The following is a 27,973-nucleotide window of genomic DNA, read 5'->3' on the forward strand; positions in this document are numbered from 1 at the left end:
CCTCCCTCTCTCTCTAAAATGGGTAAATAAATCTTTAAGAAAAATAAATTAAGTCTGAAAAACATAAATATACTAAAGAAAAGACAATGAGGGGATCCCTGAGTGGCTCAGCAGTTTGGCGCCTGCCTTTGGCCCAGGGCGCGATCCTGGAGTCAGGGGATCGAGTCCCACGTCGGGCTCCCGGCATGGAGCCTGCTTCTCCCTCCTCCTGTGTCTCTGCCTCTTTCTCTCTTTCTCTCTATCATAAATAAAAATAAATAAATAAATCTTTAAAAAAATTTTAAATAAAAAAAAAGACAATGAAGGAATAAGAATGAAATGCCACCATTCTGAAAAGTGTCATCCGCAGTCTTTGGCGTACACACTACGAATAATTCAACAGTCTGATTCTGAGGCTGAATCTGCATACAGTTAAAACTTAGGACGTCGGAAGTGATAGAGTACGTTACTTGTCTACAAACATTCAGAGAACAAATATTTTTTAGAAAGTGCAAATCACTTGCACTTTGAAAAAGACTTTATTATTTCTTTCAATCTTTTTTTTCTCTCACTTTGGTTAAAATATATGAATGAATCTGACGGGCATTTATTTTTTTTTTCCTGATGGGCATTTAAAGAAATGTTAAGTCAAAAAAGAACAAGAAGCTTCTAAAGCCTTTTTAGGAAGCCTGCATGGCTGGATATCAATTCCAACCACATGAGAAAAGAGTTTTAGAGGAAGCATGTTTTCTTCCTCTAGACCTAAGGACACATGTTGGCTGATTCATGCATGTGTAAGTCTCCATGTTTCCATAAAAACAAATGCATAGAATAAATATGTGTATATGTATTTTATAAATGATAGCTGTTATTACTATTGTCATTAAAAATATGTGAACTATTGATTTTTCAAAGGACGCTTCTGCTGTTCCACTAACATACAATCTCTTTAATGTAGCATTCCATACAAACTAAATTGCATGGTATCTTAATCATCATCAAGTGTGTTTATTAAATATTACCTATTTCTAGACTTTGTGCTAACCACCAAGAATAGAAAATGGTATCAAGGCATTTAGATTAAAAACTCCAAAATCTTACTGTTTTCCTTCCTTACTTTTTTCTTTATTATCAAAGGAATATATGCTCAATATAGCAAATTTAAAATATAGACATATATATTTACTATATTTATTTTGTCTAAAATATAGACATATAAAATGGTAAATACTCAAAGTTGTGTATATTAATATCTTTGGCACATATCTGCGCTATTTTTAACATTAATTATATCGTTAGTATCATGATCCTTTTCTGCTTCCAACATTACAAGTCCCATGAGAAGACCCCACCTGTTGGGTTCACCATGGTGTAAATAAAACCCTTACCACATACAGGGACAGCAAAGTGTTTGTCGAATGGGTGCTATTAATTTTTAACCACGTGAGGCCTCTTTTGCTATATTAGGCTTCGATGTAAACTAGTTGTTTCATCACAAAGTATTCCTGGTGTAAGGGAAACCAATGAATTTACTGGCTGTGAGGCTAGGGAGGCAGGGCCAAAGTCCCCTTGGTATGATTTTGTTGATCTTCAATGTTTTCCATAGATAATGTCTTTTTGATAATTCATGTCTTTCCAAAAACACCAACTTCTTCACAATTTCTGGATTTACTCACACGCAGTTGTAAGTAGAATTATTCTTCTAACACGTTGAGTAATAATCCTTCAAAATATAACTTAGAAGACAGCCCTAGTGGACAAGCCAAAGGTAACGATGCCCAGGTGAGGGGGCGAACGTGACCCTTTAGTTTCTAGGCTCCCTGTGGGAATGGAAGGTAAGACTCAAGGGTTTTGTTAATTCAGTTAAACAACCACTGAGTGATTTTCCTTTCAAGCGACCGAGTTGTGATCCCAGGTCTAAGAATTGAGAACTGCGTTGAAATTTTTAAAAATAAGAAGAAGAAGAAAAGATCAATGATTCCCCATCCTTATTTTAAGAGGAGTAAACTCCGATCACGAAGTAAACTGCTTCCTGACTTCTAACAAAATTATTTTATCACTTCTTCTCGATATTTAAATTATTCTTCCAGTCACTCTTCTGTCCACACAGAATGCACCTGCGGCACCGCAGAGCAGCACAGTCCTTTTGAACATTTGCACCCGAGTCCAACTTGTTGTCCTCCCACCGCGTCAATGCACGACCCCTCACAGCTGCTGGGTGCTCCCCCCGCCCCCCCGAGCGTCCGCCACCCCAGCCTCCCCGGCGGCCTCTCACTCCCCTCAGGTCACCGGCCGCGGGGAAGCAGCAGGAGCGCGGTGGCCAAAGGCAGACGGGGGGGGGGGGGGACCCAGGGCAGGGCTCCAACGCACCTCCGAGGTTTCCCCACCAGTTATGTAGCCTCCTCACACCTCAGTGCCTCCCTCTCCAGGATGGGCCTCCCTGTGCCCATAGCGCAGCTTTGTCATGACGGCCAACCAGGATGATTCTGCGGAGGCCTGGGTCTAGGTCACTGCGGTCACTTCCTGCCCATTACGGGCTATTAAGGAAACGTCACAACACCAATGCTCAGGCGAGCAATGGAGCTAAACAGAGGAAAGGGACCGTTCCCAAGGCATCTGGGTGGTGAGGGGACAGGGGGGATCCAGGTGGTGATGGGGACGGGGCAGGGGATCTGGGTGGTGATGGGGACGGGGCAGGGGATCCGGGTGGTGATGGGGACGGGGTAGGGGATCCGGATGATGATGGAGATGGGGCAGGGGATATGGGTGGTGATGGGGACGGGGCAGGGGATCTGAGTGGTGATGGGGACGGGGCAGGGGATCTGCCAGTGGTGAGGGGATAGGGGGAGCATCCAGGTGGCGAGGGGAGCGCGGGGCTTGCAGCCAGGCCTTGGTCTCTAACGCCTCCTGCCTCCCAGCAGCCCTGCCCCCCACAGCCCTGCCTAGGGGCCTCCCCAGTCACCCAGTCCCTAAGGAGGAGGGTTGCGAGGTCCTCAGCCCCCACTGGGACCCCGAAGGCTGGGTGCATTTCAGGATCCCTGCACTTTCTGAGCTCAGAGAGGCTATTGGGTCCCTGGAACATGCCCGTGACACCCGCGCAGTCTGGGCGCACCCCAGGAGCAATCAGCACCCTGGCCCCAGGGGGCGAACCGAGGAGCCTGGAGCAGCCTCACGTTCCTGCAGGACAAGCTGTGCTCCTCCGTCCCCAAGACCTGTTCTGCGCACAGAGGTTCAGGGATCAAGACTCGAGGACCAGGGATTGCCAGCTGGTTTGTGCTAGGCCCCCGTCTGGGTGACAGGACCCCAGACACCTGCATGCCGGGCCGTGAACACACAGTCAAAGTCCTGTCACTCACCGCGGCCCAGCCCCGTCCCCAGGTGCAGGGACCCCAGGCACCTGTACGCCAGGCCATGGACACATGGCCAACGTCCTGTCACCCACTGCAGCCCAGCTCCCTGCCCCCCGTCTGGGTGCGGTGACCCTAAGCACCTGCACGTCAGGCCATGGACACGTAGCCAACGTCCTGTCACCCACTGCAGCCCAGAACAGGCTGCCCAGCCCTGCAGGACAGCGTGGGTGGCGGCCTGATTGCTGCTTTACAGCCGGGCCCGTGGCAGCGAGGAGTCTGGTGGGCCACCCCCCTCCGGAGACACAGGTCAGGGTCCCCGAGTGCGGGGGCCTCCTCCGGTTGCCTCATAGCAGGTGCGCTGACCCCGCGGCCACGGTCACCCCCTTGGCCTGCTTGTTCAGCGCCCGGCAAATGCGAGATGATGCCCAACGTGCAGGCCCCACGTGAGCACAGGCCCCTCTGCAGGGCACGAGGACAAAGTGCCACCGCACAGAGCACAGCGATGGGCCAACAAGACCGGCCCCAGAGCTGCGATGTTCTCAGGGCCGCTGCACTCGTCCCGGGAGGGAGAGAACCGGGAGTCCAGGAGGGGCTCCCTGGGTGCCTCGTTCGGGGCAGGGGACAGGTGCCAGGCTCAGCAAGTGCTGCACATCCTGGGCTGGGCGCAGTGGGGACACAGGCAGCCGCTCCCGGGCGGGTCGTTCAATCTCAGCACTTCTAAAAACAGCCCCCGTGAAAGCTGCAGGCCACTGGACACAGGCCCCAGAAGCATGACTCTGGGTTCCATACACCGTCGAGGTGTCGCGGGGAAGAAGACAGAGGTACGGCCTCCGTGGAGCCGCCCCACAAAGGGCCTACCAACCCTTCAGTGTGGGACATTTTCTTTAGGCTGCTTGGGGTTCTAGAAGCATCTAGTGCATTTGGAAGAAAGACCCTCCAGTGTCCCCACCGCTCCATCTGGGCCTCTGCCGCTCCGCGAAGCCCAAATGGTCACCTTGCGGGGCGCCCTGGACCCGAGCACCCTCCTGCCTGAGCCTCTGCTGCGCTCACCCGCTCCGGGTGCTGGCTCCTCAGGGAAATGCATCCTGACCCCGGCGCCCGGTTACACACTTGCTCCCAGGGCTCCCAACCACCGCGTGCACCCCTCTCACGATTCATCGGTCGGGGCACCCAGGCCCCGGCGACAGGTGCCCACCAGCACCAGCGGCACCCAGGAGGCTCGAAGCCCAGTGAGCACCTGGCGGATGAGTAACGAAAACTGGTCTGGGTACCTCATCTTTCTCACCGAGAACCTCTCGCTGTGGCGAGCATTAGAGCTGATATTAAAGGTGATTTTTTTTTTCGATTTCACAAATCTTTTAAAACAGAAAGACTGTGGAATTCCCAACCTGTTTCATCGGCAGTGCTAGGAGCTTCAGCAGCACATGCTGCTGACCTTAGACAGATGCTTCTTGAACACTTGAGACGCCCTGGGGCTCAGTGGTGGACCATCTGCCTCCGGCCCAGGGCGTGACCCCAGGGTCCCGGGATCGAGTCCTGCATTGGGTCCCTGCATGGAGCCTGCTTCTCCCTCTGCCTGTGTCTCTGCCTCTCTCTGTGTGTCTCATGAATAAATAAAGTCTTAAAAAAATAAAATAAACATGTTACATTCATATTTTTATAAAATCAATAAATGACCACTGGACAAAGTTTAAAAATATATGATATTTTGGGATGAAAATATGATTTTAAGTCTATATAATTCAGTTATAATTTATAACTTTTTACCAGTTCTCAGAATATTTATTTACTACACACTCATTCAAATTACTAATAATATACAAAATAAGGAACATTTAAACCTGCAATATTTCAAGAAACATATTTTCCCATACACTAAGATTTTTCATGAATATTATTTTTCACAGAATAATATTCCATCATATGGATTGTCATAATTCGCATATATCTCTCATCTCCCTTTGTTGGAAATTAAAGGTTTTTTAAAGTTTTTATTACCATAAAATATTCATGAAATACTGTCATGGGAAAATTAGTTTCCTCATATCTAATATACTTTTTTTTTAATAATTAATTCCTGAAAGAAAGAGTATTAGATTGAGAAACAATTTTACCTTTTTTTTTTTTTTTGGTTCTTGATTCCTTCCTCTTTTTTGGAATCAACGTGATCAAAACCTTCAAATGTCTTGAACGGCGGCCAAACCCAACGGCGCACAGGTTAGACCTAAATCCTCATTTCACAAAATTGGCGTCTTCCTTTCCCAGGCCTACACTTGTACTTAGATACATGAGTCACAGGTGTCATCTTCCATTCATTTGCCATTTTAACACCTTTACTCCAATATCTGACTCTACAGCAATGCCTTTAAAAACACAAATCAGGGGATCCCTGGGTGGCTCTGGGGTTTAGCGCCTGCCTTTGGCCCAGGGTGCGATCCTGGAGTCCCGGGATCGAGTCCCACATCAGGCTCCCGGCATGGAGCCTGCTTCTCCCTCCTCCTGTCTCTCTCTCTCTCTCTCTCTCTCTCTCTCTCTCTCTCTATGATAAATAATCTTTTTAAAAAATAAATAAAATAAAAAATAAAATAAAAACACAAATCAAAACTCAGATTAAATAATGATATCACTTCCTTTTTTTGTATATTTTTTTATTGGAGTTTGATTTAAAAAGTACCAAAGGACAGTACTTTACAAAACATATTTCATAAAACTGGTTATTTCTGGGGGGGGGGAGGAAATTTGAAAATTTGGAGACAAAAAAAAAACAAATTTGGAAAATAGGCAATTTCCCTTTTTTATTCTAAATGGGATCTCTCAGGGCTTTAATACACAACGTGCGTGTCAAATCAACGCGTGAAGGTAGAGTGTGACTCACTGCCTGAGTGTGACGCAGCATCTCAGAGGACTTGAGTGCTGAGGAACACAGGGCTGTTTGGAAGGATTATGCCCTCAGTCCGACATTGACATGGTTCAAGGCATTTTTGGAAGTCCTCTGTTGGATGTAACTCAAGAGACAATTTACCAAACGCTAGAAAATCCGTCTTGCTGAATAGCAGGTGCAGGATATGCCCTTCGGTTCCAACCCCCTCCTCTGTCCTTACTTTCTCAGCTGCTTTCCTTCACCCACCTGCTCCTCAGCCCCTGAATCGCGGGGAGCTAGTGGTGGGGCTCGCTGGCACGGCTTTTTGACACAGCTATTTGCAGAAGAGACACAGCGGAGGCCAAAGGGAATGGCTGTGGAACCCGCGAAAGACACACGCAGGCAGCAGCCTCGCTCAGGGAGTCCCGGAGCAGGCCACTTAACACGACTATCGCCTGTCTGGAAGCACCACAAGCAATGATAGAAATAAAATAGCCTGAGGGATATAAATGAAAATTATGAGAAATCAAGTTGTCAGAAGTTAAGAATTCAGATGCCCACGTATTGGAAACCACACTTGTAATAACAAGATGGGTCTCTATGGGTTCATGGGTCACGTGAACCGTTCCCAAAGTTGCCTCAAAGAACATAGCCTCTGTGTGCAATTATTTAGTAATAATAAAAGCCCTCTTTTTTTTTTGGCAATAGTCACACCTCTTTGGGGTAAAATGTACTAGGAAGAGGCCGTCAGCAGGCACACAAGTCATATAAAAGTCAACAAGAAGAGAAAAAAAAACGGAGTCACTTAAAGTGTGTTGGTTCAATAACATCTGAATAAAAATGATATCAAATTTTGCCCTTCCTCCACCAGTTCTGGGAACACAGAGTTATCTCTGGCAAGGACTCACCTATCTTTGCTATTGTTCCAGCACAGGTGTCATGGGATGGCTTGAGAAGTTATTTATCTCTATTTGAGCTCAAACTGCCTCAAAAATAAGACCCAGAGCTACCGTAGACAGGGTACAGCACCCTGAGTATGATGAATCAGAAAATGCGAATAGAGACGATGCTAAAACAGTGAGAAAGACTGCAAAATGGGAGAACCAAAGATTTCTTTCTGAATTCTCCTTAAAACACACTGTAGGGTTGTTAGATTCAGCAAAACCAAACAGAATACCGACCTAACTTTAAATGTCAGGTAAGAAACACATTTCTGAATGTAAGAATGACCCATATTTAGCACATGTATTTCCACTAAAGGCACCTCTTGGTCGTTGATCTGTAATTCGAGGTTATCGTATTTCATCTGGCGACACGACAGCCACGAAGACCCGTCAGACGACACGGGCTCCGATAGCAGAAGGGCGGGGGCAGAATGAACAACACACCTGGATCCTCGAAGAGTTTAGATGGATTAATATACCTACTGATGTGAGTAGCTGAGAACTGATGTCCATTGCACCCTGGGGGTGCGTTTTTGAGATGGCTGTTGGGGGGGGGGCGGTAAGGTTGAGCAGAATTGGGGAAATACGAGAAGACCCTTGAGCTTTAAAGTCAGGGTTGGTGCAGATCTGACCTGTGATCCGGGAAACCACATTCCACAACCACCATTCCAGCAATAGTCTTTCCAAGAATGGGAACTCCTTGAGAAGCGGACAACTCTACTTCGGCAGCGACATTTTCTCCTTGGCTCCACTTGCAACAGCTTGGGAGGTGGAGGGGGTGGCCGCGGTGGTCCTGTTCTCCAGCAGCAGCGGTGTGGGGACGTGGGGACCGGCCGGGCACTCCTGCTTCTCGAGCCGGGCCAGCCTACAGTATCCCAGGGGCAACAGGGCTGAGGGATAAGGACACTTGATGCTCCCCGGGGGGCATGCAGACTGCCTCCCGAGTGCTGCCCGCTGGGCTGGCCGCCCGCCACTCAGCCGGTCAGGAAACACTTCTGAGCCCCCACCAGGTGCCAGTGTGTCTGGGGCATCGGTAACTCATTGAACAAAAGTGGTCTCGGGGCGGCCAGGGGGCTCAGGGTGTGACTCCCAGGTCCCGGGATCGAGTCCCACATCCGGTCCCCACAGGGAACCTGCTTCTCCCTCTGCCTGTGTCTCTGCCTCTCTCTGTGTCTCTCATGAATAAATAAATAAAATCTTTAAAAAAAAAAAAAAGTGGTCTCAGTGTCCCCTGTGCCTCTTGACCGCCCGCTCCGTTGCCCTCACTCGGAGAAGCAGGTGGTGGCATTCGGAGAGCTGTCTTACTTCAAACGCCGTCCAGACCTAGTGCCACTGTGGTCACGGCAATGACGGGAAGCTGCCAGCTGTGCTCGCCACAAGCTGTGGACTGAGTGCGACTATTCTTCAAAACTATCTCCCACAGCCTGCTGGATCCTCTACCTAGGATCCAATGGAAAGAGGCTCTCCTGTCCCCCGACCCGACACACAGCAAGCAGTTGACAGACGCGACCAGCCCTTACACTGAGGACGTCGCACTCCAGCCTGCCCTTACGCCCCACAGAACAGCAATGACCCTCCCAGAAGGCTGCCTCTGTGTTAGACATTGGGCTACACGGGCTAACGCGTTGTTCTATTTAGTTCTCATATTGTTTAACCCTCATATACCCATTTTAACCCTCATATACCCATTTTACGAATAGGAGTATTACCCAGCCATAAGTAAGATCAAAGTCTTGCCATTGGCAGCGACATGGATGGAGCCAGCAGGCCTTATGCTGAGCAGAATAGTCAGAGAAACAAGCATGACTTCACTCGTATGTGGAATTTAAGAAACAAAACAGATGAGCCTGGGGGTGGGCAGTGGAGACAGGCACACCAAGAAACAGACTCCAACCTCTAGAGGACAAACTGATGGCGACCAGAGGGCAGGTGATGGGGGGCTGGGGGAACTAGCTGGTGGGGATGAAGGGGGCTCTCGAGATGAGCACGGGGTGTCGTGTACAAGTGTTGAATCACTGAGTTCTTTTTTTGTTAAGATTTTATTTATTCATGAGACACAAAGAGAGAGAGAGGCAGAGACACAGCAGAGGGGAAAGCAGGCTCCATGCAGGGAGCCCGACGCAGGACTCAATCCCAGGACTCTGGGGTCATGCTCTGGGCCAAAGGCGGATGCTTAACCACTGAGCCACCCAGGCATCCCGAATCACTAAGTTCTATATCCAAAACTAATATTACGTTGTATATTAACTAACTGGGATTTAACTAACTGAGATTTAAATAAACTTGAAAGAAAAACAAAGGGAAAAACAACGATAAATAAACTACGATGACCCCTCATCTGAAAAACATAAACTTGCTCTAATATTGCTATTTTGAAAATTATTACTGTGTTTTATAATTTTTATTTTATTATTTCACAATGTTTTTTCCTAAAAGCGATGCCATTATCTAAACTCTATAATATATGGAATATATCTGTATGAATGAAAGATTTTTCTGTTCCTTCTATTTGCATGACCATTAGAGTGTATATACGTTTCTTTAAATGTCTTTCTCAGTCCTTCTATTTGCCACAGCTCAGAGGAAATATCCAGACAAAATTAGGTTTTAGATATAATGGTCATCATTACTGCATTAGTTTGATAAAGTGTATTCCAGATACAATGGGGAAAATTTCACCTTTGGATATTTCTATTTTATTAAATGAAATGAGATAACAATAGTGTGATGAATAGGAATCTTTTTTTTTCCTCCTCTCCTTGGCTAATTTCCTTGCTGCCACAACATCCATTCTTCAGTATCTTTTCTTAGGACACAGAGACTTTAGCGAAGGCCCTATTTCCATGTAATTAGTGGGACAATCAGTGCCATCTATTATCATCAGTCAGATGCTTCTCTACATAATAGGGACTAGGCATTTGGTCCCACTGCCAAGGCCTGTGTAAAACATTAAACCACCCTAATACGTAAGTGTTATTTCAGCCCAATGCTGTTACTTTATTCAGGGACTTTAAGTACCACAAACATCTGTTAAACCATCAAAGTTCACATTCTTACAAATGCATTCCCAGTAGGCAGATGATAAGTTAAAGTGTCACTGTTCTCCAAGTGATCATTTTCTAGGATTTTCTATTAATATTAGTCTAATAAGCTTCTTAGAGCAATGGCAAAAATCATACCCTACACTTAGCCTTTTAATTTCTTTACTAGGTTAAGTAAATGTCCAGGCACCATAATAGATTAAAGAGTAGATAAGAAGGTGGGCTCAAAGAAGATAAGAAGAAACACTGACTTTGTGGGGAAGAATTATACAGAAATGCATCCTTGTAGACAAGGAAACTTATGAATTATTTAGAATCATTTAGATGGTGGTAAAAATATACTGAGAAAACTACCGGATGCTGTTCATAACTCTGAACAACAACAAGAAGAAATGGCACAAGCTCATAACTAGGATGGCCAAGAAGCCTCTACACATAGAATTAAATTCCAGTAGAAGACGGTAACCCTCATCTCCTTAGCCAAGCCTCATTAAAAATGATGACAAAATCATAGAGATGGAAAACAGGAAATCTTACTGTTCTTGAATCAGAAACACTACAGTATAAAGCAAACAGCACTGGGATACTGGAGATGCAGGGTAAGGAGGGAATGCAAGCCGGTATAAATGCAAGAGTGAGCATTTCTTGGGATTAGTCCAATTCTTTACAAGGAAATCCAGAATCTGGAAGAACATAAAAGTCAGAGGCAACAGGCATTAGGACCAGGAGCTGGCTCAGGAGCCACTTGGAGACCCCCTACTTCCTCTCGTTGGCAGGCTACAGAATCGGCCCACAGGATAGAGCCAGCAAGAGCAGCTCTCTAAATTAAGTAGGGGGTCAACAGAGAAGAAGACAGATCCTAATTAGGTGTGTGGATGTATTGATGTGATAGAGAAAAGTGAAGCAAACTTCTAAGTACCTCAGATTTCCTCAAAGTGCATGAAGAAAATGAGACGGAAAGGTCACTCCCCGTTCACTGAAATACAGGAAAGTCCTGTCTCTGAATAGAGCCTCCTTTCTTAGACTTTGAGAGCGCTTCCAGTTCGCCCACCTGCTCCTACCCACTGCCTCTGAAGGAAATCCTATGTTTCCACACAACCCTGACTTTTTACCCACATAACACTATGGTACCCTCACCCTCTTTCAAAGACAAATATATATGCAGAAAGTCAACAGTACAAAAAACAGCAAAGGTGAAAGAATAGAAAAAAATATATATATCCATAAAGGGACCAGAGTTAACACCAGAAATGTGATAGAACTTTAAAAATTATCTAACTAATCTTCAAAAAGATTCATACAGACACGTGTGTATGAAATGAGAGCACGCTGATATAGAAAAGGAGAAACCAGAAAATAAAAGATCTACTGGACATTATGAACATATGCCAAAATGGCAAGGTCCACATACTAGTTTGAATGTAATCTTCCCAAAATTTATGTCCATCCCAAACCTCAAAACATGACTTTATTTTGAAATTGCTTCTTTGCACAGGTAATTAGCCAAGTTACGATGTGGCCATACTGGATTATTATGGGCTGTAACCCAATGACTGGTGTCTTTGTAAGAGAAAAATGGGGCAGAGAAACACAAAAGGAAGACGGGCATGTGAAAACAGAAGCAAGACGGGCATGTGAAAACAGAAGCAGATAGCGCGACGTGTCTACAAGCCAAGGGACCCCAGAATTTCCAGCGACCCTCAAAAGCTAGGAGAGAGCCAAAGAACAGAATTTCCCCCCAGAATCTCCAGAAGAAATTAATCCTGCTGACACCTGAATTTCAGATTTCTAGCCTCCAGAACTACAAGAGAATAAATTTCTGTTGTTTCAAGAAATCAAGCTCGTGGTAATTTGCTACCGTAACTTTGGGAAACTACTCTGGTCAGTTAAGCGCTATAATCCTGTGTCTGCAAAGTGATATGGAAACTCAGAGGAAGAAAGCAAGTGCTTTTAAGAAAGTAGAGGTGTCAAGTAAGACTTAATAATTTATCCAGGATATTGAAAGATGATTGAATCGACCTATTAAACCAGGATGAGAAGGCATTCCAGGCTGTGAAACGGAGTACACACATACACGACAATGTGAACACACGTCCTGCATTCAGGAATGGCAAACCCGGGCCTGCCCTCAGTGGTTCTCTACGGGGGCTGATAAGAGGTGTCCCTGAAGCACAGGTGGTGCACGGGTTTGTAAGAGCCGGACGAAACAGAGGACACCTTAACATGCAGCTAAAGGAAAGAGATTAAAGGGATTTTAACAAGAAAGTGACATGGCTTATCCTGCTCTAGAAGGAATTCCTTGGCCTTGGATATGAAGTTGCCATCTTATTCCCTGCTTTCGTTTTTGTTTTGCTTCCGCACAGCATTTACTCCTTCCTGGACTTTTTGCTAAAGGAAATAGTTATTCGAAGCAATTTTCCAAGGAGTATTTAGAGCCACAGAATCTCATCAGTATTTTTTTAATCCTCAGTTCAATTTAAGCTTCTAACTTTAGAGTCCAGTTTGGATAGTTGGTTCCATTTCATAGAAATGATGCAAAAATTAATATTTTCTCAGGCTTCAAACCAAGATTATAACAATGCAAAGCTAACATTTCTTGAAGAGAAGACTTCTTACTCCTCACCACCTTTTTTTATGGTGGTGACTTACTATGACCAAAAAAAATTTTTATTTATTTATTTATTTTTTTTGACCAAAAAATTTTTAAGGGGTTTTGCATCTTTTATGGTTTCACAACCATAAAATCTATGAAATGTCTGTCTGTAATTGGGTAATTGGTACTGAAATATAAAAGTAAACTCACAAAACATAAAACAAAATATTATAGTGTTAAATCCCATGAAAGAATAACTACCGATAAACTGGATTCTGAAATCATATAACCACAGAAGGTTGAATTAGAAAGAAAGTCATCAAGGTTTTCTTGCCTCGTGGTGCAAACAGGAACTAGGAAGACATTCTTGATTTCTCTCTCTGCCTCATCACAGCACCTAATCACTGCGCTTCACCCGTCTGGGCGTTGTCTTAACTCAGGTCACCATTATCTCTTACCTGGATTATTACAGTAACATGCTAGACAATAGCCCTGCTGACAAACATGCACTCATCTTCACCAGCCCACCCCCCTTTTTAGGTACAAAGGTTTCAGAATGATATTCCCAGAGGCGCCTGGTGGCTCAGTCAGTTAGGCGTCTGCCTTAGGCTCAGGTCATGATCCCGGGGTCCTGGGATGGAGCCCTGCACTGGGCTCCCTGCTCAGCGGCAAACCTGATTCCCCTGATTTGTGCTCTCTGACTCTATCCTTCTGTCAAATAAATAAATAAAATCTAAAAAAAATAAGAGAGATATTGAGACAGAAGAAGAATGACATTCCCAAATACAAATCTGCATGCCCCTGGCTCGCTAAAAATCCTTCGGAAGCTCCCCCATTACCACCAAGGAAGACCAGACCTCCACAGAGCTTACTAACCTCTGACCCAATCTCACTTCCTGTCCCCGCCACATCTCCCTGTCCCTCACACAGTCTGGGGCTCTGCTGAGTCACTCACGATATTTTGTGTAGGCCATGCCTTCTTTCTCTTTTGGAACTTCATGAAAGCTTTCTCTCTGTCTGAAAGTCTGGCTATCTGCTCTTCATCCTTTGGAACCAGGAGAGAGATATTCCCCCTAAGAAGTCTTTTCCAACCTTAGCAAGGCTATGTTAACCTCCAAAGTACCCCGGGCATGCTTCTCCTGCAGGTCTCAAGATGTGGCACCAGCACTTCCCCTTTGTTGTTCTCTTCTAGGAGGCCACAATCTTCTTAAAGGCAGGAAATATTTTTTCACCCTACCAGTTGCAAAATGCCTAGTATACCATACGTATGTGTTCTATTATTCTATTTAATCACTACTTACTCATGAAGGATAAAATTGAGTACCTACAATATCCAAGATCCACGTGAAAAATCTCAGGAACAGATAACTTGTATTTTCATGGACTTTCTAAATGGCAGAAAGCTTCTTTAAATTGTGCTATTGCAACCACACCATCTCCCTCCTCCCAAAAAAACTAATGCTGGCCCTAAGGAATGATAATAGATAGTGATGATGATGGTGGTGATGATGATGATAGAACTGACATTCATAAAACCAGGCTCTATGCTGGATTCTTAACGTAAATACACTCAGTTCACTTCCATGACAATCCTTTGAGTCAAATACTACTACTACTTCCCAACACAGATGAAAAGAAGTCGTCTTAGAGAAGCAACTTGGTGAGAGTTATACAGCAAGCAAGTGGTGGGGTCAGGATTCAAGCTCAGCCACCTGAGTCTAGCCCGTAGCATTAATGCATCCCCACCTCAAAAGCAAATGTCTGGCACTTAGCCAGTCTCTGTAGTAAAATAATAATGGTAATAAATCAAATTGAAAAACAGAAACCTAATTAACTTTGTTTTACCCTGGTTTCCAGGTGAACGTGGCTGGCTCAGCCAGTAGAGCATGAGACTCTTGATCTCAGGGTTGTGAGTACAAGCCCCAAGTCAGGTGAAGAGATCACAGAAAAATAAAATCTTTTAATAAACAAATAAATGAACTGGTTTGCAAATTCATCTGTCCATGGAACTCTTTTGAGGAGCAACCCCTATTAACATTCTCAAGGACTACAAGATCTATGAGATGCATGTGGGAAACACCAGTCTAAGCGTGATTATCCTCCTAATTCACTGTTAAATCATATTGCTTTTGCAGCAGTCACATCAGAGTTGGCCAGGAACCAACTACAGCCCTGAACGTGTTCACCGGATCTGAATCTTTCTTATCCAAGTCCCACTGGATTTGAATCTCTGGAGTGAAACCTATGAAGCAAAATTTTAGTCATCAACTTACATTATTTCTAGGCACACTGAAGTCTCAGAACCACAGTTTTGGATAAACTGAAATAATAGTGTTTGGTTTTGCCCTGGAGTGAGCGCCTTACATCTCATCAGGAAATCTCCTTTACGAGCCAGAGGTCCTTTCACTCCAGTTTCAAATCTTCCCTATGTCTCAAGCCTCTTCTCCTGCCCTGCGGTCTCTCTATTTCCCCATATCACGTGGCATGGCATTCCCCGCGTTGGCCAACTGCGCTGTTGACCTCCCCCCTGATTGCTGGAGAACACTTATCTTCTGGAAGTTAACTAAAATGTCATCTCCTCTGTTTAGGAAAGTGGACCCCTCCCAGTCTGTGTATTCACACCATACTAGTATCTCTATTATAGTGTCTAATATGTTGGATTATAGCTCTGGATGTGTAGGTCTTTTTTCAACAGAATACAACTGCTTTAAAGATAAATGTCAAACTCCAACACATCTTGAATTTTCTGTACAAACTAGTTCTGGACAATAGTTGAAGTTCAATAACTGTCAGTTGAGAGATTCAAAAGCATTTTAAAGCTTTCGTCTCTGGTGGTTGGTTCTCTTCCAGCTTGTTTAGCTAAAAGAGAAATGTAATAACGCCCAGTGACAGCATGCTATTTCATCAACCAATCAATACAAGCCAAGGCAGAGCAAACAGAGTGTTGTTGATAAAGAAACCCCGCACTGAAGCACAAAGTCAACTACTCAAGATTAATGCTGTCAAGAAACCATCCAAGATAGAGAAATCAGAGACGAGTTAAATTGATGATCGATATATAAATAGAAGAATGAACAGATTTAGAAAACATTACTAAGTTAAAAAAAAAAAAACTAAGGGACTGAGAATATGCATGTTACAACTAAAAATCGAACAGCACATTCACAGAAGAGATTGAGGCACTCAGTTAAGATCCCTGTTTTTGCATTGAGACTAATCAACTTTGAATGCCACTGAAGCCTATTAGTGTATTAAAATATGTTTGATTCCATTGATTTTCTTGAATGTTATACCTCTACATTGTAGTCTAAACATCAAAGCATAGTTAACACCATTACAAACCTAGAAATTAAGCATAAACTCGCAAAAGTTCACCAATCATGATACAAATATAATAGTTCTTCAACTTTCCAGCACTTGCTAATCATTTTACATGACTGTGATAGGCTTGCTCAGGCCTGATAATAAAATCTCAATGGCTTAAAAAAAACAAAAAGCACAGATACGTGCTACTATACATTCTGTTTGCACAAAATAGAGCCAGCGACAGCTCTATTCTGTCCACTTACCACTCAATTTATATGAAACACAGGTTTCATTAAAGATATTTAATAAGTCTCATAATGCTCCTCTCATTGCTTACCTCAAGAGAGAAGCACAATAACTTAAATGATAAATCAAACTATAATAACCGTATTGTTCTGCTTTCCTAAATAAAAGTTTCATTAATTTTATCCACATTAATACGTCAAAATAGTAAGGAAGTTTACTTTTGTTATGATTATTCTGCTATTGTTTCCAACACAACATTCACTTTTAACAAACAGTATTTTATCAATAAACATAAAAATACCAAAATAAGCTACCCTATATCTGAATTTCTGTTGTATAATTTGCAAACACAGACACAAATTTTACATAAATGCTGAATAGTTTCTGTGTTTCAATGAACCCAATCTGACAAACTACTCAAAAAAATTTTATATTGATCCAAATAGTTTTTGCTTAAACATACTGTCTTAAATTTAGAGATAATAATATTTGGATATATTGGCAAAATTACTTAGAATCACTTTATTTGATTCAAAAATGTGTTTGAATTTTACCATTTAGTGAACAACTTAAAAATTCTGGACAAAGCATTGGTGTAAAATAAAAGAGTGTCTGTGGCCAAAAGGTGGCATATTTTCATCTCTGGGACTCTCTCCACAGAGACATCTAAGAGGAGAGAACACTTTGCATTTCTAAATTTTTTTTAAGATCTTTAGTTATTTATTCATGATAGACGTAGAGAGAGAGAGAGAGAGAGAGAGAGAGAGAGAGAGGCAGAGACACAGGCAGAGGGAGAAGCAGGCTCCATGCAGGGACCCCGACGTGGGACTCGATCCTGGAGTCCAAAGCCAGGCGCCAAACCGCTGCGCCACCCAGGGATCCCCCACTTCGCGTTTCTGAGACGAAATCACGAACACCCGTCAAGAATGGCTATGTTGACCTTTGCTTCAGTTTTCAAAGATGTCAGCAACGTTGTAAGATACATAAAGAAACGCAAGCTCTAAGGTCTGATAGCAAATCACCAGGGTCTTCAAACAAAGAAGACATTACTGAGGTGTCTGCATAGAAGAGTAGAAAAGCAAATTATAAAAACCATACACACACAGAGGGATGAAGGGACATAAAAAGAGCCAAGTGCATACGCAGGTTAGTTATGAGGCTTTAAAGGCAATGGCACAGAACGACGTGGAACTGGCAGGGAAGGCAGGACTGGGGCTGCATCTGCAGGGGGATCCAGAAACAAAGTGAAGCCATAAAACACGAACACTCTCCCTGCCATTATTGAGCCACAGGACACTGAAGAGGGCAGGCCTCCACATACGCATTCCTGATGCGCTTGCTGCTCCCTCAGAACTAAACTCTGTGCATCTAATGTTGGACACTGTCCAGACTCAGCAACCGAGACTGAACGGGAAGAGGCGCAAACGTCGGAAGGCCTACCTTCTGGCCCTCAACCATCGCCAGCTCCCGGAGCCAAGGACAAGTCGGCTCCCTCTTCAGTGAGCCGAGGCAGTTGGGCCAGGTAGTCACGCCAGGTAGTCGCCAGTTTCCTCCCAATCCCACGCCTCGTGACCGCCTCAAGTCTGTATATACACCAGGACCAATCCCGCTCGAAGAGCATGCATTTTGGATGCATGTGTCTAACATGCACACATGCACACACCCTAAAGTCGTAGTCCTACAAATCTTTCCCATTGCTTCCCACATGAAGACTGTAGGAACCTCCCCGAGGATGTATCCGTGTTAATGACACTGAGTGCATCCTCTTCCTATGCTAATGTGTATATCCTGAAATGGAAGCAGTATCTTCCCAGAAGAAAAAGATGGGGTGCTATAACACGTACGTATTTACCTCGAAATATTCTTCAGTAACGAGTACATTAAAATATGAGTCTGTCTGAAATGTGCTAGACGGCACACTCTTCTCTATGCTCATTCTGATAGACTCAGTCATGAAAGAGATTAGAACTAAATAATTTGACATTATTTTGTAAACACTGAAACGTGTCAGGCATATCTGTAAATCCTCCAGTGAGTAAGACTCTCCCTTCTGTATGAGACACAGGGAAAGGGAAAAGCATGGTGTCTCTGTCAAGGCACTTTTCACATGGAAATAAAACTGAGATTATCTAACCAGGTATCCTTGTGGTGGGTGCCTACACACCGGCACTGAAACTCGGATTTAGGACACGACAGAGCCAATCGTCCTTATGGGTTTCACGACACAACCGCAGCAAAATGATTTCCTGAGATCAATATGTGGTTGAGGGAAAGCTGTTTTCAATGGAAACAGGAAGCTAGGAGCTAACCTGTTTCTATGGTAACCAGAGCAGCAGCTACCCAACAGCTGTAGGGAAAAAAGGGCAGAAAGTTATAAATGTAAAAAAACAAAAACAACAAAACAAACCAATACTGGTTTACCTCATTCGTGTGGCGGTCCTTAAAGTACAGCCACAATGAGGCAGACGTTGTGCCCCCCACCCCACTCCCGGGGGTTCCTAGCAATCGGTATCCTCGGTATCCTCGTTTGTCTTCCAAACCTCAGAACCTAAGAGCTGGAAAGAAGTTGGGATACCAGCTAGTTCAATGTGTCATACCCATTTTCTTTTTTCTTAGAAGAAGTCAAAGGAAATCAAGACTCAAGAAAACGAAGTACATTCTCCAAGGTCACCCAGTCGGTGTGAAACCTAGGTGAGGGCACAGGTCTCACACATCCCACCCCAGACAGTTTCCCAGTGCTACTCCCATATATTCTCTACCCCTGCTCCCTCCTCCTCCCAAACACCCACATTTCAGGCACTTTTGTAAAAATATTGACTACATGATATTAAAATCTATGACCGCCCTTCAACTTCTAAGAGAAACAAAAGGCGGTGCTGTGTAGATATCCACATACACATAACAGGGGAGCACTGCTTTTATATAAATATATATATTTATACGGATAAAGAGATGATCTTCTGGAAAAAGAAAACATATTTCAAAAAGAACTGAATTAAGTTCATAGGATATATTGATGGTTCTTGTTTAGACTATATTCCCGCTATATATGTCCTTCGGGAGATCAGTGTTTACCTGTTATTAGTCCTTTAGTGCCCTTTACTATTTAATTTAGACATATTTTTAAAGGTTGCCATAATAAAAAGATGTGACTCAGAATTCAGAAAATATGAGACCTGACACCGCATTTACTTTTTTTCGTAGTAGTAAAAATAAATGATAATGATATACGTCTTCAAGTGGGAAAGGCTGGCCTGCATTTCTGTATAAGCCTACACATTCCTCCTTTTCAGCTGCTTTGAAAATAAGCTTCTCGACAGAGAAGAATTTCCTGGACTCTCATGAGTTTTGTCAACTCGAGGCTACAAATGAGCAATTAACAAAATATCAGAGAAAAAAGTCATCCCTCAACTGTCCGACCACATTCACCTTTGGCGTGCCTAGTGCCCAGCAGTGGATCAAATCACCTCATTTGTGAGGTGTCTGCCTTGGGCTCAGGGTGTGACCCCGGAGTCCTAGGTTCGAGTCCCACATCGGGCTCCCTGCATGGAGCCTGCTGCTCCCTCTGCCTGGGTCTCTGCCTCTCTCTCAGGAATAGATAAATAAAATCTTTTTAAAAACCACCTAGTTTGTGATCAAATGTATGCTGAAAATACAATTTTTTAATGAACTTCCTTGATTCTTTTAGTGATGCATAAATTAGGTACTCTCTGAACCTACCCAATGCTCAAAATATAAGCATGAAATTAATTTGTGATATGTACAGCTAGTGGCCTGGAAAGGGTCAAAAGATACTTAGATGTATATATGGGCAAATGCAAAAACACCAGGCTATTATAGTAGAGGTTTTTCAGGAGCCCAAAATTTGGATTGGCACTGTCATATAATTATCCGTGACTTTTAAAAATGGAAGCTATGAAGACACTTGACCACACCCTAAATTATTTGGTTGTTTTGTCTAAATACAACCTTCACCATAGTCTCCAAGAATATTACAAAGACAGAGTCTATTAATCACCTTACAAACAGAAAAATCAAGCTTAAAAACAGCTTAACACTTTCATAATGAAATAAGGATTAACAATATCTTAACACAGTTTCTAAATAGAATGTTTCCTTGAATGTGTCAGGCAGTGTTTCCATTTGAATTATTTTGTTTTTGTCTGTTTGTTGAGGAAAATATATCTTTAATAACTCTGGAATTTTTTTTTGCACTTCTTAATTTAATAGACAATGTTTTTAGGAAATGTTTTATTATAAATAGGGTGGTGAGCTTACTGAGGGCAAAAACTGTATCTTCTCCATGCATTCCCAGGTACTTCCATAGTTGAGGGCCTGAATAAGCAATATTTGCTAAGTAAATATTCTAAAAATTATAATAATTGGCAACAATATTATATGAACAAGCTGTATTTGGTCAATAATTCTTTGAATTGAAGCAAAACTTACAAAAGAAAAATTAATAGTTTTTTCTGTAATCTTAAAATACAACTCAACGGTCCTTACTTTATTATATTTTTTTAAGTTAAATGATACACTTAAAGCTAGCAAAGAGTTATTTATTTTTTTAAGATTTTATTTATTTATTAGAGACAGAGAGAGAGGCAGAGACACAGGCAGAGGGAGAAGCAGGCTCCATGCAGGGAGCCCGATGTGGCTCCATAACAGTTATTTGCTGTCTGGGGCACCTGAGTAGCTCAGTAGGTTGATTGTCCGACTGGGTTTCAGCTCAGGTCGTGACCTTGCAGTAGTGGCATCAGGTCATGGGGCCCAGCCCCCTAGGGCTCCAAGCTCAGCAGGGACTCTGCCTCAGATTCTCTTTCTCCCTCCCTCTCTCTCTGTGTCTCAGGTAAATAAATAAAATCTCTTTTTAAAAAATGTAAATAGGGCAGCCCGGGTGGCTCAGCAGTTTAGCGCTGCCTTCAGCCCGGGGCCTGATCCTGGGGTCCTGGGATCAAGTCCCACGTCAGGCTCCCTGCATGGAGCCTGCTTCTCCCTCTGCCTGTGTCTCTGCCTCTCTCTCTCTCTGTCTCTCATGAATAAATAAATAATTTTTTAAATTAAATAAATAAATAAATAAGATGCTCTTTGAAAGTAAAAAAAAAAAGTTTTCTCAGCTAACCAAAGATAGACAAGTCCCCAAAGAAGAGCCACCCTGTAAACCTAATTCAACCACCTTCACTCACCCCCCCAAAAAAAATGAGAAAAGGAAGAGGGATAAGGACAAACTTCTAACTGCTCTCAGCTCTTAATATTGGGAACAAATTATTTAAAATATTTTGATTCTAGTATTTTGCCCTTATCCTTTTCTTTTTTTTACTTCTAAATAATCTAGAAGTTCTATCAAAAAATTTCTGCCTGGCGCCTGTTCACTTACCTACAAGTTAATGTTTTCCAAAGAAAGCACATACAAGCTTCATTTCCCTTTTCCACTTAAATATTAAACTGGAAAGATACAATGCATAACATTTTCACAAACACATCCGTGCATCCTTGATTTTGGCTATTTGTAAATACCACTCAACGGCATCAACAGTATAATCTCTCCTTTTCTTTCCTGATCTCATTTTCTCCAGGACAGGTTTCCATGACAACTTATATTCAATTTTTTATAAATTTCTATTTTGGAATACTATTCTTAAGGATAAGAATTCATTTAAGTACAAAATACAAACCCATTTACCAAGTTAACCGGAATAATTTGGACTTTTCAAATACGCATTTACATCATAAATTTAAAGCAACAAAGGAGGGAAATGCCAACCAAAACAGAAAGCAAAAATACAATGTTAGGACAATTAATTGTGCTATCACTGTTGTTTCAGTCTGGCACTAAAGATCATAAAAGTTAGAAATAAAGCGCTTCTGCTCTATAATTGAACCAATCTCCTCAATACTGGGAAAAGATAAAGATGATGATGACAGGTAATAACAAATTGAAAAAGGAATTCGGGCAGTTACAAACGTTCATCTCGAGCATATCAATAAAAGATGAACTAGTGTAAAGAAGGTTTATAAAAGTTAAATACTTAACTTCTATTAAGAATGAGACTGTGGCAGTAAGACCACAGCTGAAGCAAACTACCTGGTAACTGACTTATGCCTTCTAGGACTGTATCCACACAAAATATAATTTTTTTTTACCTCTCGATGTAATTCTATTTATCAGATGGGCCAGATAACATTAAGTCAGGCTATCATCGGAACTAAAAGGTTTCCTATAAAAATATTAAATCACATTTAAGTAGAATGACAACCTCTCATTACTCTTTCTTAGGCAACCCCTAATAATTTGAAAAGGGATTTCCCTGAAGACAAGTCCTACAAATGTTAGTCAGTCTGAAAGAAAGAAAAACACTACATATAACAGGTCAATAAAAATGGAAAGTTCAAAGAGGATTGAAGAAGTCAATTTGAATTCTATATCTTCACTCTAATGTTGGGTTGTACAGGGTAAAAATTCTACCAAAGTCCCGGAATACAAAATTTTTTTTTAAAGTCATAGATGACCTTTCAGAATTAGAATTCTATGTCTTATGCTGCATTAACTCTCAAGAGTAACATGATCCATGGAGATTTCATAAGCCAGTCAGTTATAATCAGTGGTTGGGGCAAAAAGGGCCTGGGAAGGATGTCATGAGACCTCCATCATAATTTTGGATCTGCTATTAACTTGCTGTATGACCTTGGCCATCACTTAGCATCTGCAGTCTTCATTTTCTTCATCTATAAAATAAAGGGTATTCATGAAGGGACCTCAAGGAAATTTTCCAGGTCTGTGATTCTCAGCTGATTCTGCTTCTAATGGCTCTTTGACCTTGTGGTAATCTCTAATACATCTGTGTTCTTTCCTCACCTGAAATGGATGCATATCAAACCTTTAATATTGTTACAATGAAATCTTAGTAAGATTTTTAAAAACTATTTTCAAATTAATAGTTTACCCTTTGACCAATAATCAATAAAAATCAATTTCCACAGCGATAATAAAAATTGAATACCGTCTTAGAGTTTTTGCTAGGCAATGCAGCCTACAATAAAATGTATTATATTATCACGGGTAAAGATAATAAAACATTCTCCCTCTTTTGTAGCACGTAATCTGGGGGGGGAGGAAATCACATGATGAGGCTGAAAACAAATTCAGGTTATCTTTTTAGCCACCAAGTGGAAAGAGCACTGTGGCACTCAGCTGGAATTGAAAAAAAAAAAAAACACAGATGTAATGGTCATGAGTCTGTGACTCAAGTAAATACGCACTGGTTTTTGTTTTTGTTTTAAATCCAACTGTTGTAGAATTTATAGAACAGCCCTAAAAGGAAGATTTCGGAGTTGAAGTTACCAATCCTATATTTGAGTGCCATAATGTGGACATAGTAAAATGTATGTATGCATCCAAACGCCAGATCCAATAGAGGAGCAATGCTTGAAATGGTCTCTTTCATATTCTATTTCAAACTGAAAACAAAACATAGCCTCAGAATTCTAAAGTGGTATCAGAAACACATCTTCTGACACGTTATCAGATAGACAGCTGCACAACACCCCAGAGGCAGCGGCTGCTGACATACAGAAGACAATAACGAGGATGGAGCCCAAGTGAAGCTGCCTGGGGGGTAGTTCTTCTGGGCATCAGAAGCAAACCAGACACACACAGTTGCAAAGATTTAACTAAATACAGTACTCCCTTCCTGTGCATCATTTAAAAACACTTTCACATACTATATAATTTTTGGTTATTTATATTCCTTTTATTTCCTTTAAACTGGAGAAACTATTATTGGTTACCTTTATAGTCCCTTCATGGGATTCTGAAGAATTAATTGGGAGTGCCAAGGACTCGATTTAAACTGTCATTCAAGCTAGAAACTGAAAAGAAAAACTGAGGATGGAGTGGCAATCTAAAGAGTCAAATAAAGTTTGCCACAGTCTATGTTACCCAGATTTAGACAACTGGACTAAAGTAGCATCACCCAAGTGACCAACCCACATCCAACCTGTAAGAAACATGAACAGAGCCCAAGGGGGCAAGGGCCAGACTCCAAAACTCAACGTGCAGGGGCGCTGTGTGGCCACCTCACGGGGCCAAGCCATTCAGAATTCTTGTCCCTTGGGGGGAGACTGGCCCCCACAGCATTCAGGAGACGCCCTCCAGGGAGCCCCAGCCAGGACTAGGTTCCACTTCCCGACCTGGCCTCACGTTAGGTCCCTAACTGGAGCCGCTGCTTTGAGTCAGATGGGCAAGTGCGGCAGGCCTCCCTGGCAAACCGTGGGGAACAGAAGGCCCAAAGAAGCATCCAAACTAAGGAAAAGTTGGAACAAAAGAGTCAGGAAATAAAGAACCCGGCGAAGCGCGACAGCTGTGTGGGGACAAAGCTCCAGACAGACCTGGCATTGGCCCTTCAGGTGCCACCTGCTAAAGGGGATGTCAGGTGTGTGGGGCAGGGGAGGTGCCACCTGCTAAAAGGGATGTCAGGTGCGTGGGGTAGGGGAGGTGCCACGTGCTAGAGTGGATGTCATGTGCGTGGGGCAGGGGAGGTGCCACCTGCTGCAGTGGAGTGGATGTCGGGTGCTTGGAGAGAGGAGATGCCACTGCTGGAGTGGATGTCAGGTGTGTGGGGCAGGGGAGGTGCCACCTGCTGGAGTGGAGTGGATGTCAGGTGCCTGGGGAGGGGAGGTGCCACCTGCTGGAGTGGGGCTGGGGAGGTGCCGCCTGCTGGAGTGGGTGTCAGGTGCATGGGGAGGGGAGGTGCCACCCACTGAAGGGGATGTCAGGTGCGTGAGGCAGGGAGGTGCCACCCGCTGGAGTGGATGTCAGGTGCGTGGGGAGAGAAGGTGCCACCTGCTGGAGTGGGGCTGGGGAGGTGCCGCCTGCTGGAGTGGGTGTCAGGTGCATGGGGAGGGGAGGTGCCACCCACTGAAGGGGATGTCAGGTGCGTGAGGCAGGGAGGTGCCACCCGCTGGAGTGGATGTCAGGTGCGTGGGGAGGGGAGGTGCCACCCACTGAAGGGGATGTCAGGTGCTTGGGGCGGGGAGGTGCCACCTGCTGGAGTGGGTGTCAGGTGCGTGGGGCGGGGAGGCGCAGGCCCCGGGTCCCGCCGGCCCCCACCCCGGGGCCCTGCTCCCCCCCCCCCCAGCGTCCCAAGGCCGCAGGGGCGGATCGGGGGCCGTGCCGCCACGGAGGGGCGCCGGCCGTGGCCTTACCCTGGCGGCTCTGGACGAGTAGGGGTCCTCGAAGAGCGCCCACACGCGGGGCTGCAGCCTCCGCCAGCGGCCGGACTTGCCGTCGGGGCCCCCCAGGCCCGCGGCGTCCTCGATGCCCAGCCTCTTGGCCGCCAGGTCGTCGTCGTCGCCGGGGTCGCCGCCTAGGAGGTCGGGCGTCTCGAAGATGTCGAGCGCCTCCTCGGCGTCGCGGTGCTGCCGGTAGGTCATCCAGCAGCAGGGCTCCACGTCCGTCTCGTCGATGCCCCAGAAGGCCAGCTCCTCCTCGAAGAGAGGCCCGCACACGTCGGCCGGGCAGTGCAGCTTGCCGGTGCGGTAGTAGTTGAGCACATAGGCGAACACGCCCGGGTGCCGGTCGAAGAAGAACTCGCGACCCCCCCCGCCCCCGCCCCCGCCGGCGCCCCGCGGGCTGCAGGGGCCGGGCCCGGGGGACAGGGGCCGCGGCGGGGGCGGGGGCGGCGGGGGCGGGGGGGCGCCGGCCGCCGTCAGGCAGTCGCCCGCAGGCTCGGAGGCGGCGAGCAGGGCCAGGCGCGTGCCGGGCAGGGTCCGGAGGGTGCTGCGGTAGGTCTCGTGCCGGGTGCCCCCGACATTGAGGATCACCCTCTCGTTGCTCTCGATCTTGCCCATCTCTGTGGCTCAGACATGACTGGGGAGGCGAACACAGCGCCGCGTTAGGGCCCGGGCGGCCGCGGAGCCGCAGCCGCCCTCCGCGGCCCTCCCCCCGCCCTCCCCCGCCCTCCCCCGCCCCGTCCGGGTCTCCGTCCCGGTCCCGGTCCCCGGCCGCACGCGCGCGGGCACAGCCGAGCCGCCCCGGAGCACGCGCGCACGGCGGGTCCCCGTCCCGGACCCCCCACCCGGGACCCCCGACCCCCGGAAAGCCCCGGATCCCGCCCCGACACCTGCTCCGGCCCCATACGGCTCTCCGCACCACCACCCCCGCGCGGTCCCGAGCACGGGAACCCTGCCCTCGGCGCACAGCCCTGCCCCCCAACCCTCACGCCCCCCTTGCCGCCCACTCCCCCCGACCCCGTACCCTCCCGGCCCGGGGCAGCCCCTTGGGCGGGGAGTCTCTGCTGGCCCCTCGGCCCGCTGGGCGCCGATGCGCGGACCCCGACCCGGACCCCGACCCGCACGGCCGGCGGCGCCCCGCGCCCCCACGACCCGGCGACACCCCCCGCCCGAGGCCAAGCACCGAACCTCCCCGCCGCGGCCTCTCACCAGGGAGACCGTGACTAATTTCCTGATCCAATTTCCTCCGCACATCACTACCGTGGCTGCCGCTGCTGTTGTTGATGTTATTATTACTTGGGAAAGGGAATCGCTAAGCAGGCTCCGCGTCTGGGCGGACGAGCGCCAGCGCCCCCCTCCCCATCCCCCTCCGCCAGACACACGGCCGCGGGGGGCGGGCGCCGGGGGCCGGGGCGCGGGGTCGCTCCCGGACAGGGCGAGGCCCCCCGGGAGCCGCGGGACCCCGCCCCCCGCCCCCCCGGACACCGGGCCCCCCGCCCCGGCTCACCCCGCGCGCCCCCCGCGCACCCGGGGGGGGCCTGCAGGTCCGCGCGCCGCCCCCAGGTCGCCCCTGCCTCCCGCCGGGGGAGCCGCCCCCGACCGCAAACTACTTGTTGGCGCCCCCGGGCTCGGGTGCTCGCTCCGCCTTCCGGGGCGCTGGGCTCGCCCCCCACCCCCGGCTGGGCGCCCGCACCCGGCATCGCGCGGGGAGGGGGGTGCAGGGCAGAGCGTGGGGTCGGGCCCGGGCACCTGCCGCGCAGCTCCCCCCCCCGGCCCCGCCCCTGCACCTGCAGGTCCCGCCCCGCCCCGCGTGTCCCCCGGGAGCGGCCGCTGCTCGGGCGGCGCCCTCCGCTCCCCCGGCCGCCCCGAGCTCGGGAAGGGTGGGCGGCTGGGTGGGTCTGGGGAAGCTCGCGTACCAACCAGGTTCGTGCGTCCTCCTGCCGCGCGGCGGTCCCCACCCTCCCGAGCCGGTGCCTGCGGGCGCCCCACGCGCACCCCGTGTCCCCTCCCGCCGCCCGCCCCTCCCGACCAGCGAGGGAGCGTCTCCAGCAGTGGTTCCTCGCCCGCCCCCGTGACCGCGGGTGGGAGCCAGAGGTCCACTTACAGGTGACGAGTGCGTCCTGCTGCGCGCGTCCGGCACATGCTCCGGTTCGCTCTTCCCAGTCGAATGTAGGTCTCCAGTCACCACATCATGGTTATATAAAACAAAACAAGTTTGAAAAGTTTATTCCAGGAACACAATGCTCCAGCAAGTGAAAACTCGGGTTTCCTTAGAAGCAGCAGAGGCGAGCTCAGACGTCCGCGCGCAAGTCGCCCCGTCCGGGGCCGCCGGGCCTGGGCTGCCTGGGCTGTGGAGCGCCACGCCGAGCTGCAGCAAGCGGCGACTGGCGATCTCCCCTCTGGAGGTGGAAGCCAGAGCGAAG

General features: G+C 46.5%; 1 protein-coding gene across 3 annotated transcripts in view; it reads right to left on the reverse strand.

The window, feature by feature from the left end:
- Window positions 1-27,678, reverse strand: part of KCNC2 (potassium voltage-gated channel subfamily C member 2) — a 175,287-nt gene extending 147,609 nt beyond the window's left edge. For 2 of the 3 annotated variants that reach the window (XM_055328684.1, XM_055328686.1), the window contains exons 1-2: window positions 26,760-26,882; window positions 25,524-26,187 (exon numbers count right to left, since the gene is read on the reverse strand). In XM_055328684.1, coding sequence (XP_055184659.1) covers window positions 25,524-26,168 — 645 coding nt within the window. In that variant the 5' untranslated portion in view covers window positions 26,169-26,187; window positions 26,760-26,882. Of the gene's footprint in view, window positions 1-25,523; window positions 26,188-26,759; window positions 26,883-27,654 lie in introns of those variants that run through there. The other variant, XM_055328685.1, reaches the window with a different exon arrangement.
- Between the last annotated feature and the right edge of the window lie 295 nt (window positions 27,679-27,973).

Source organism: Nyctereutes procyonoides, unplaced genomic scaffold (genome assembly GCF_905146905.1).
Source record: "Nyctereutes procyonoides isolate TBG_1078 unplaced genomic scaffold, NYPRO_anot_genome, whole genome shotgun sequence".
Classification (NCBI taxonomy): Eukaryota; Metazoa; Chordata; class Mammalia; order Carnivora; family Canidae; genus Nyctereutes; species Nyctereutes procyonoides.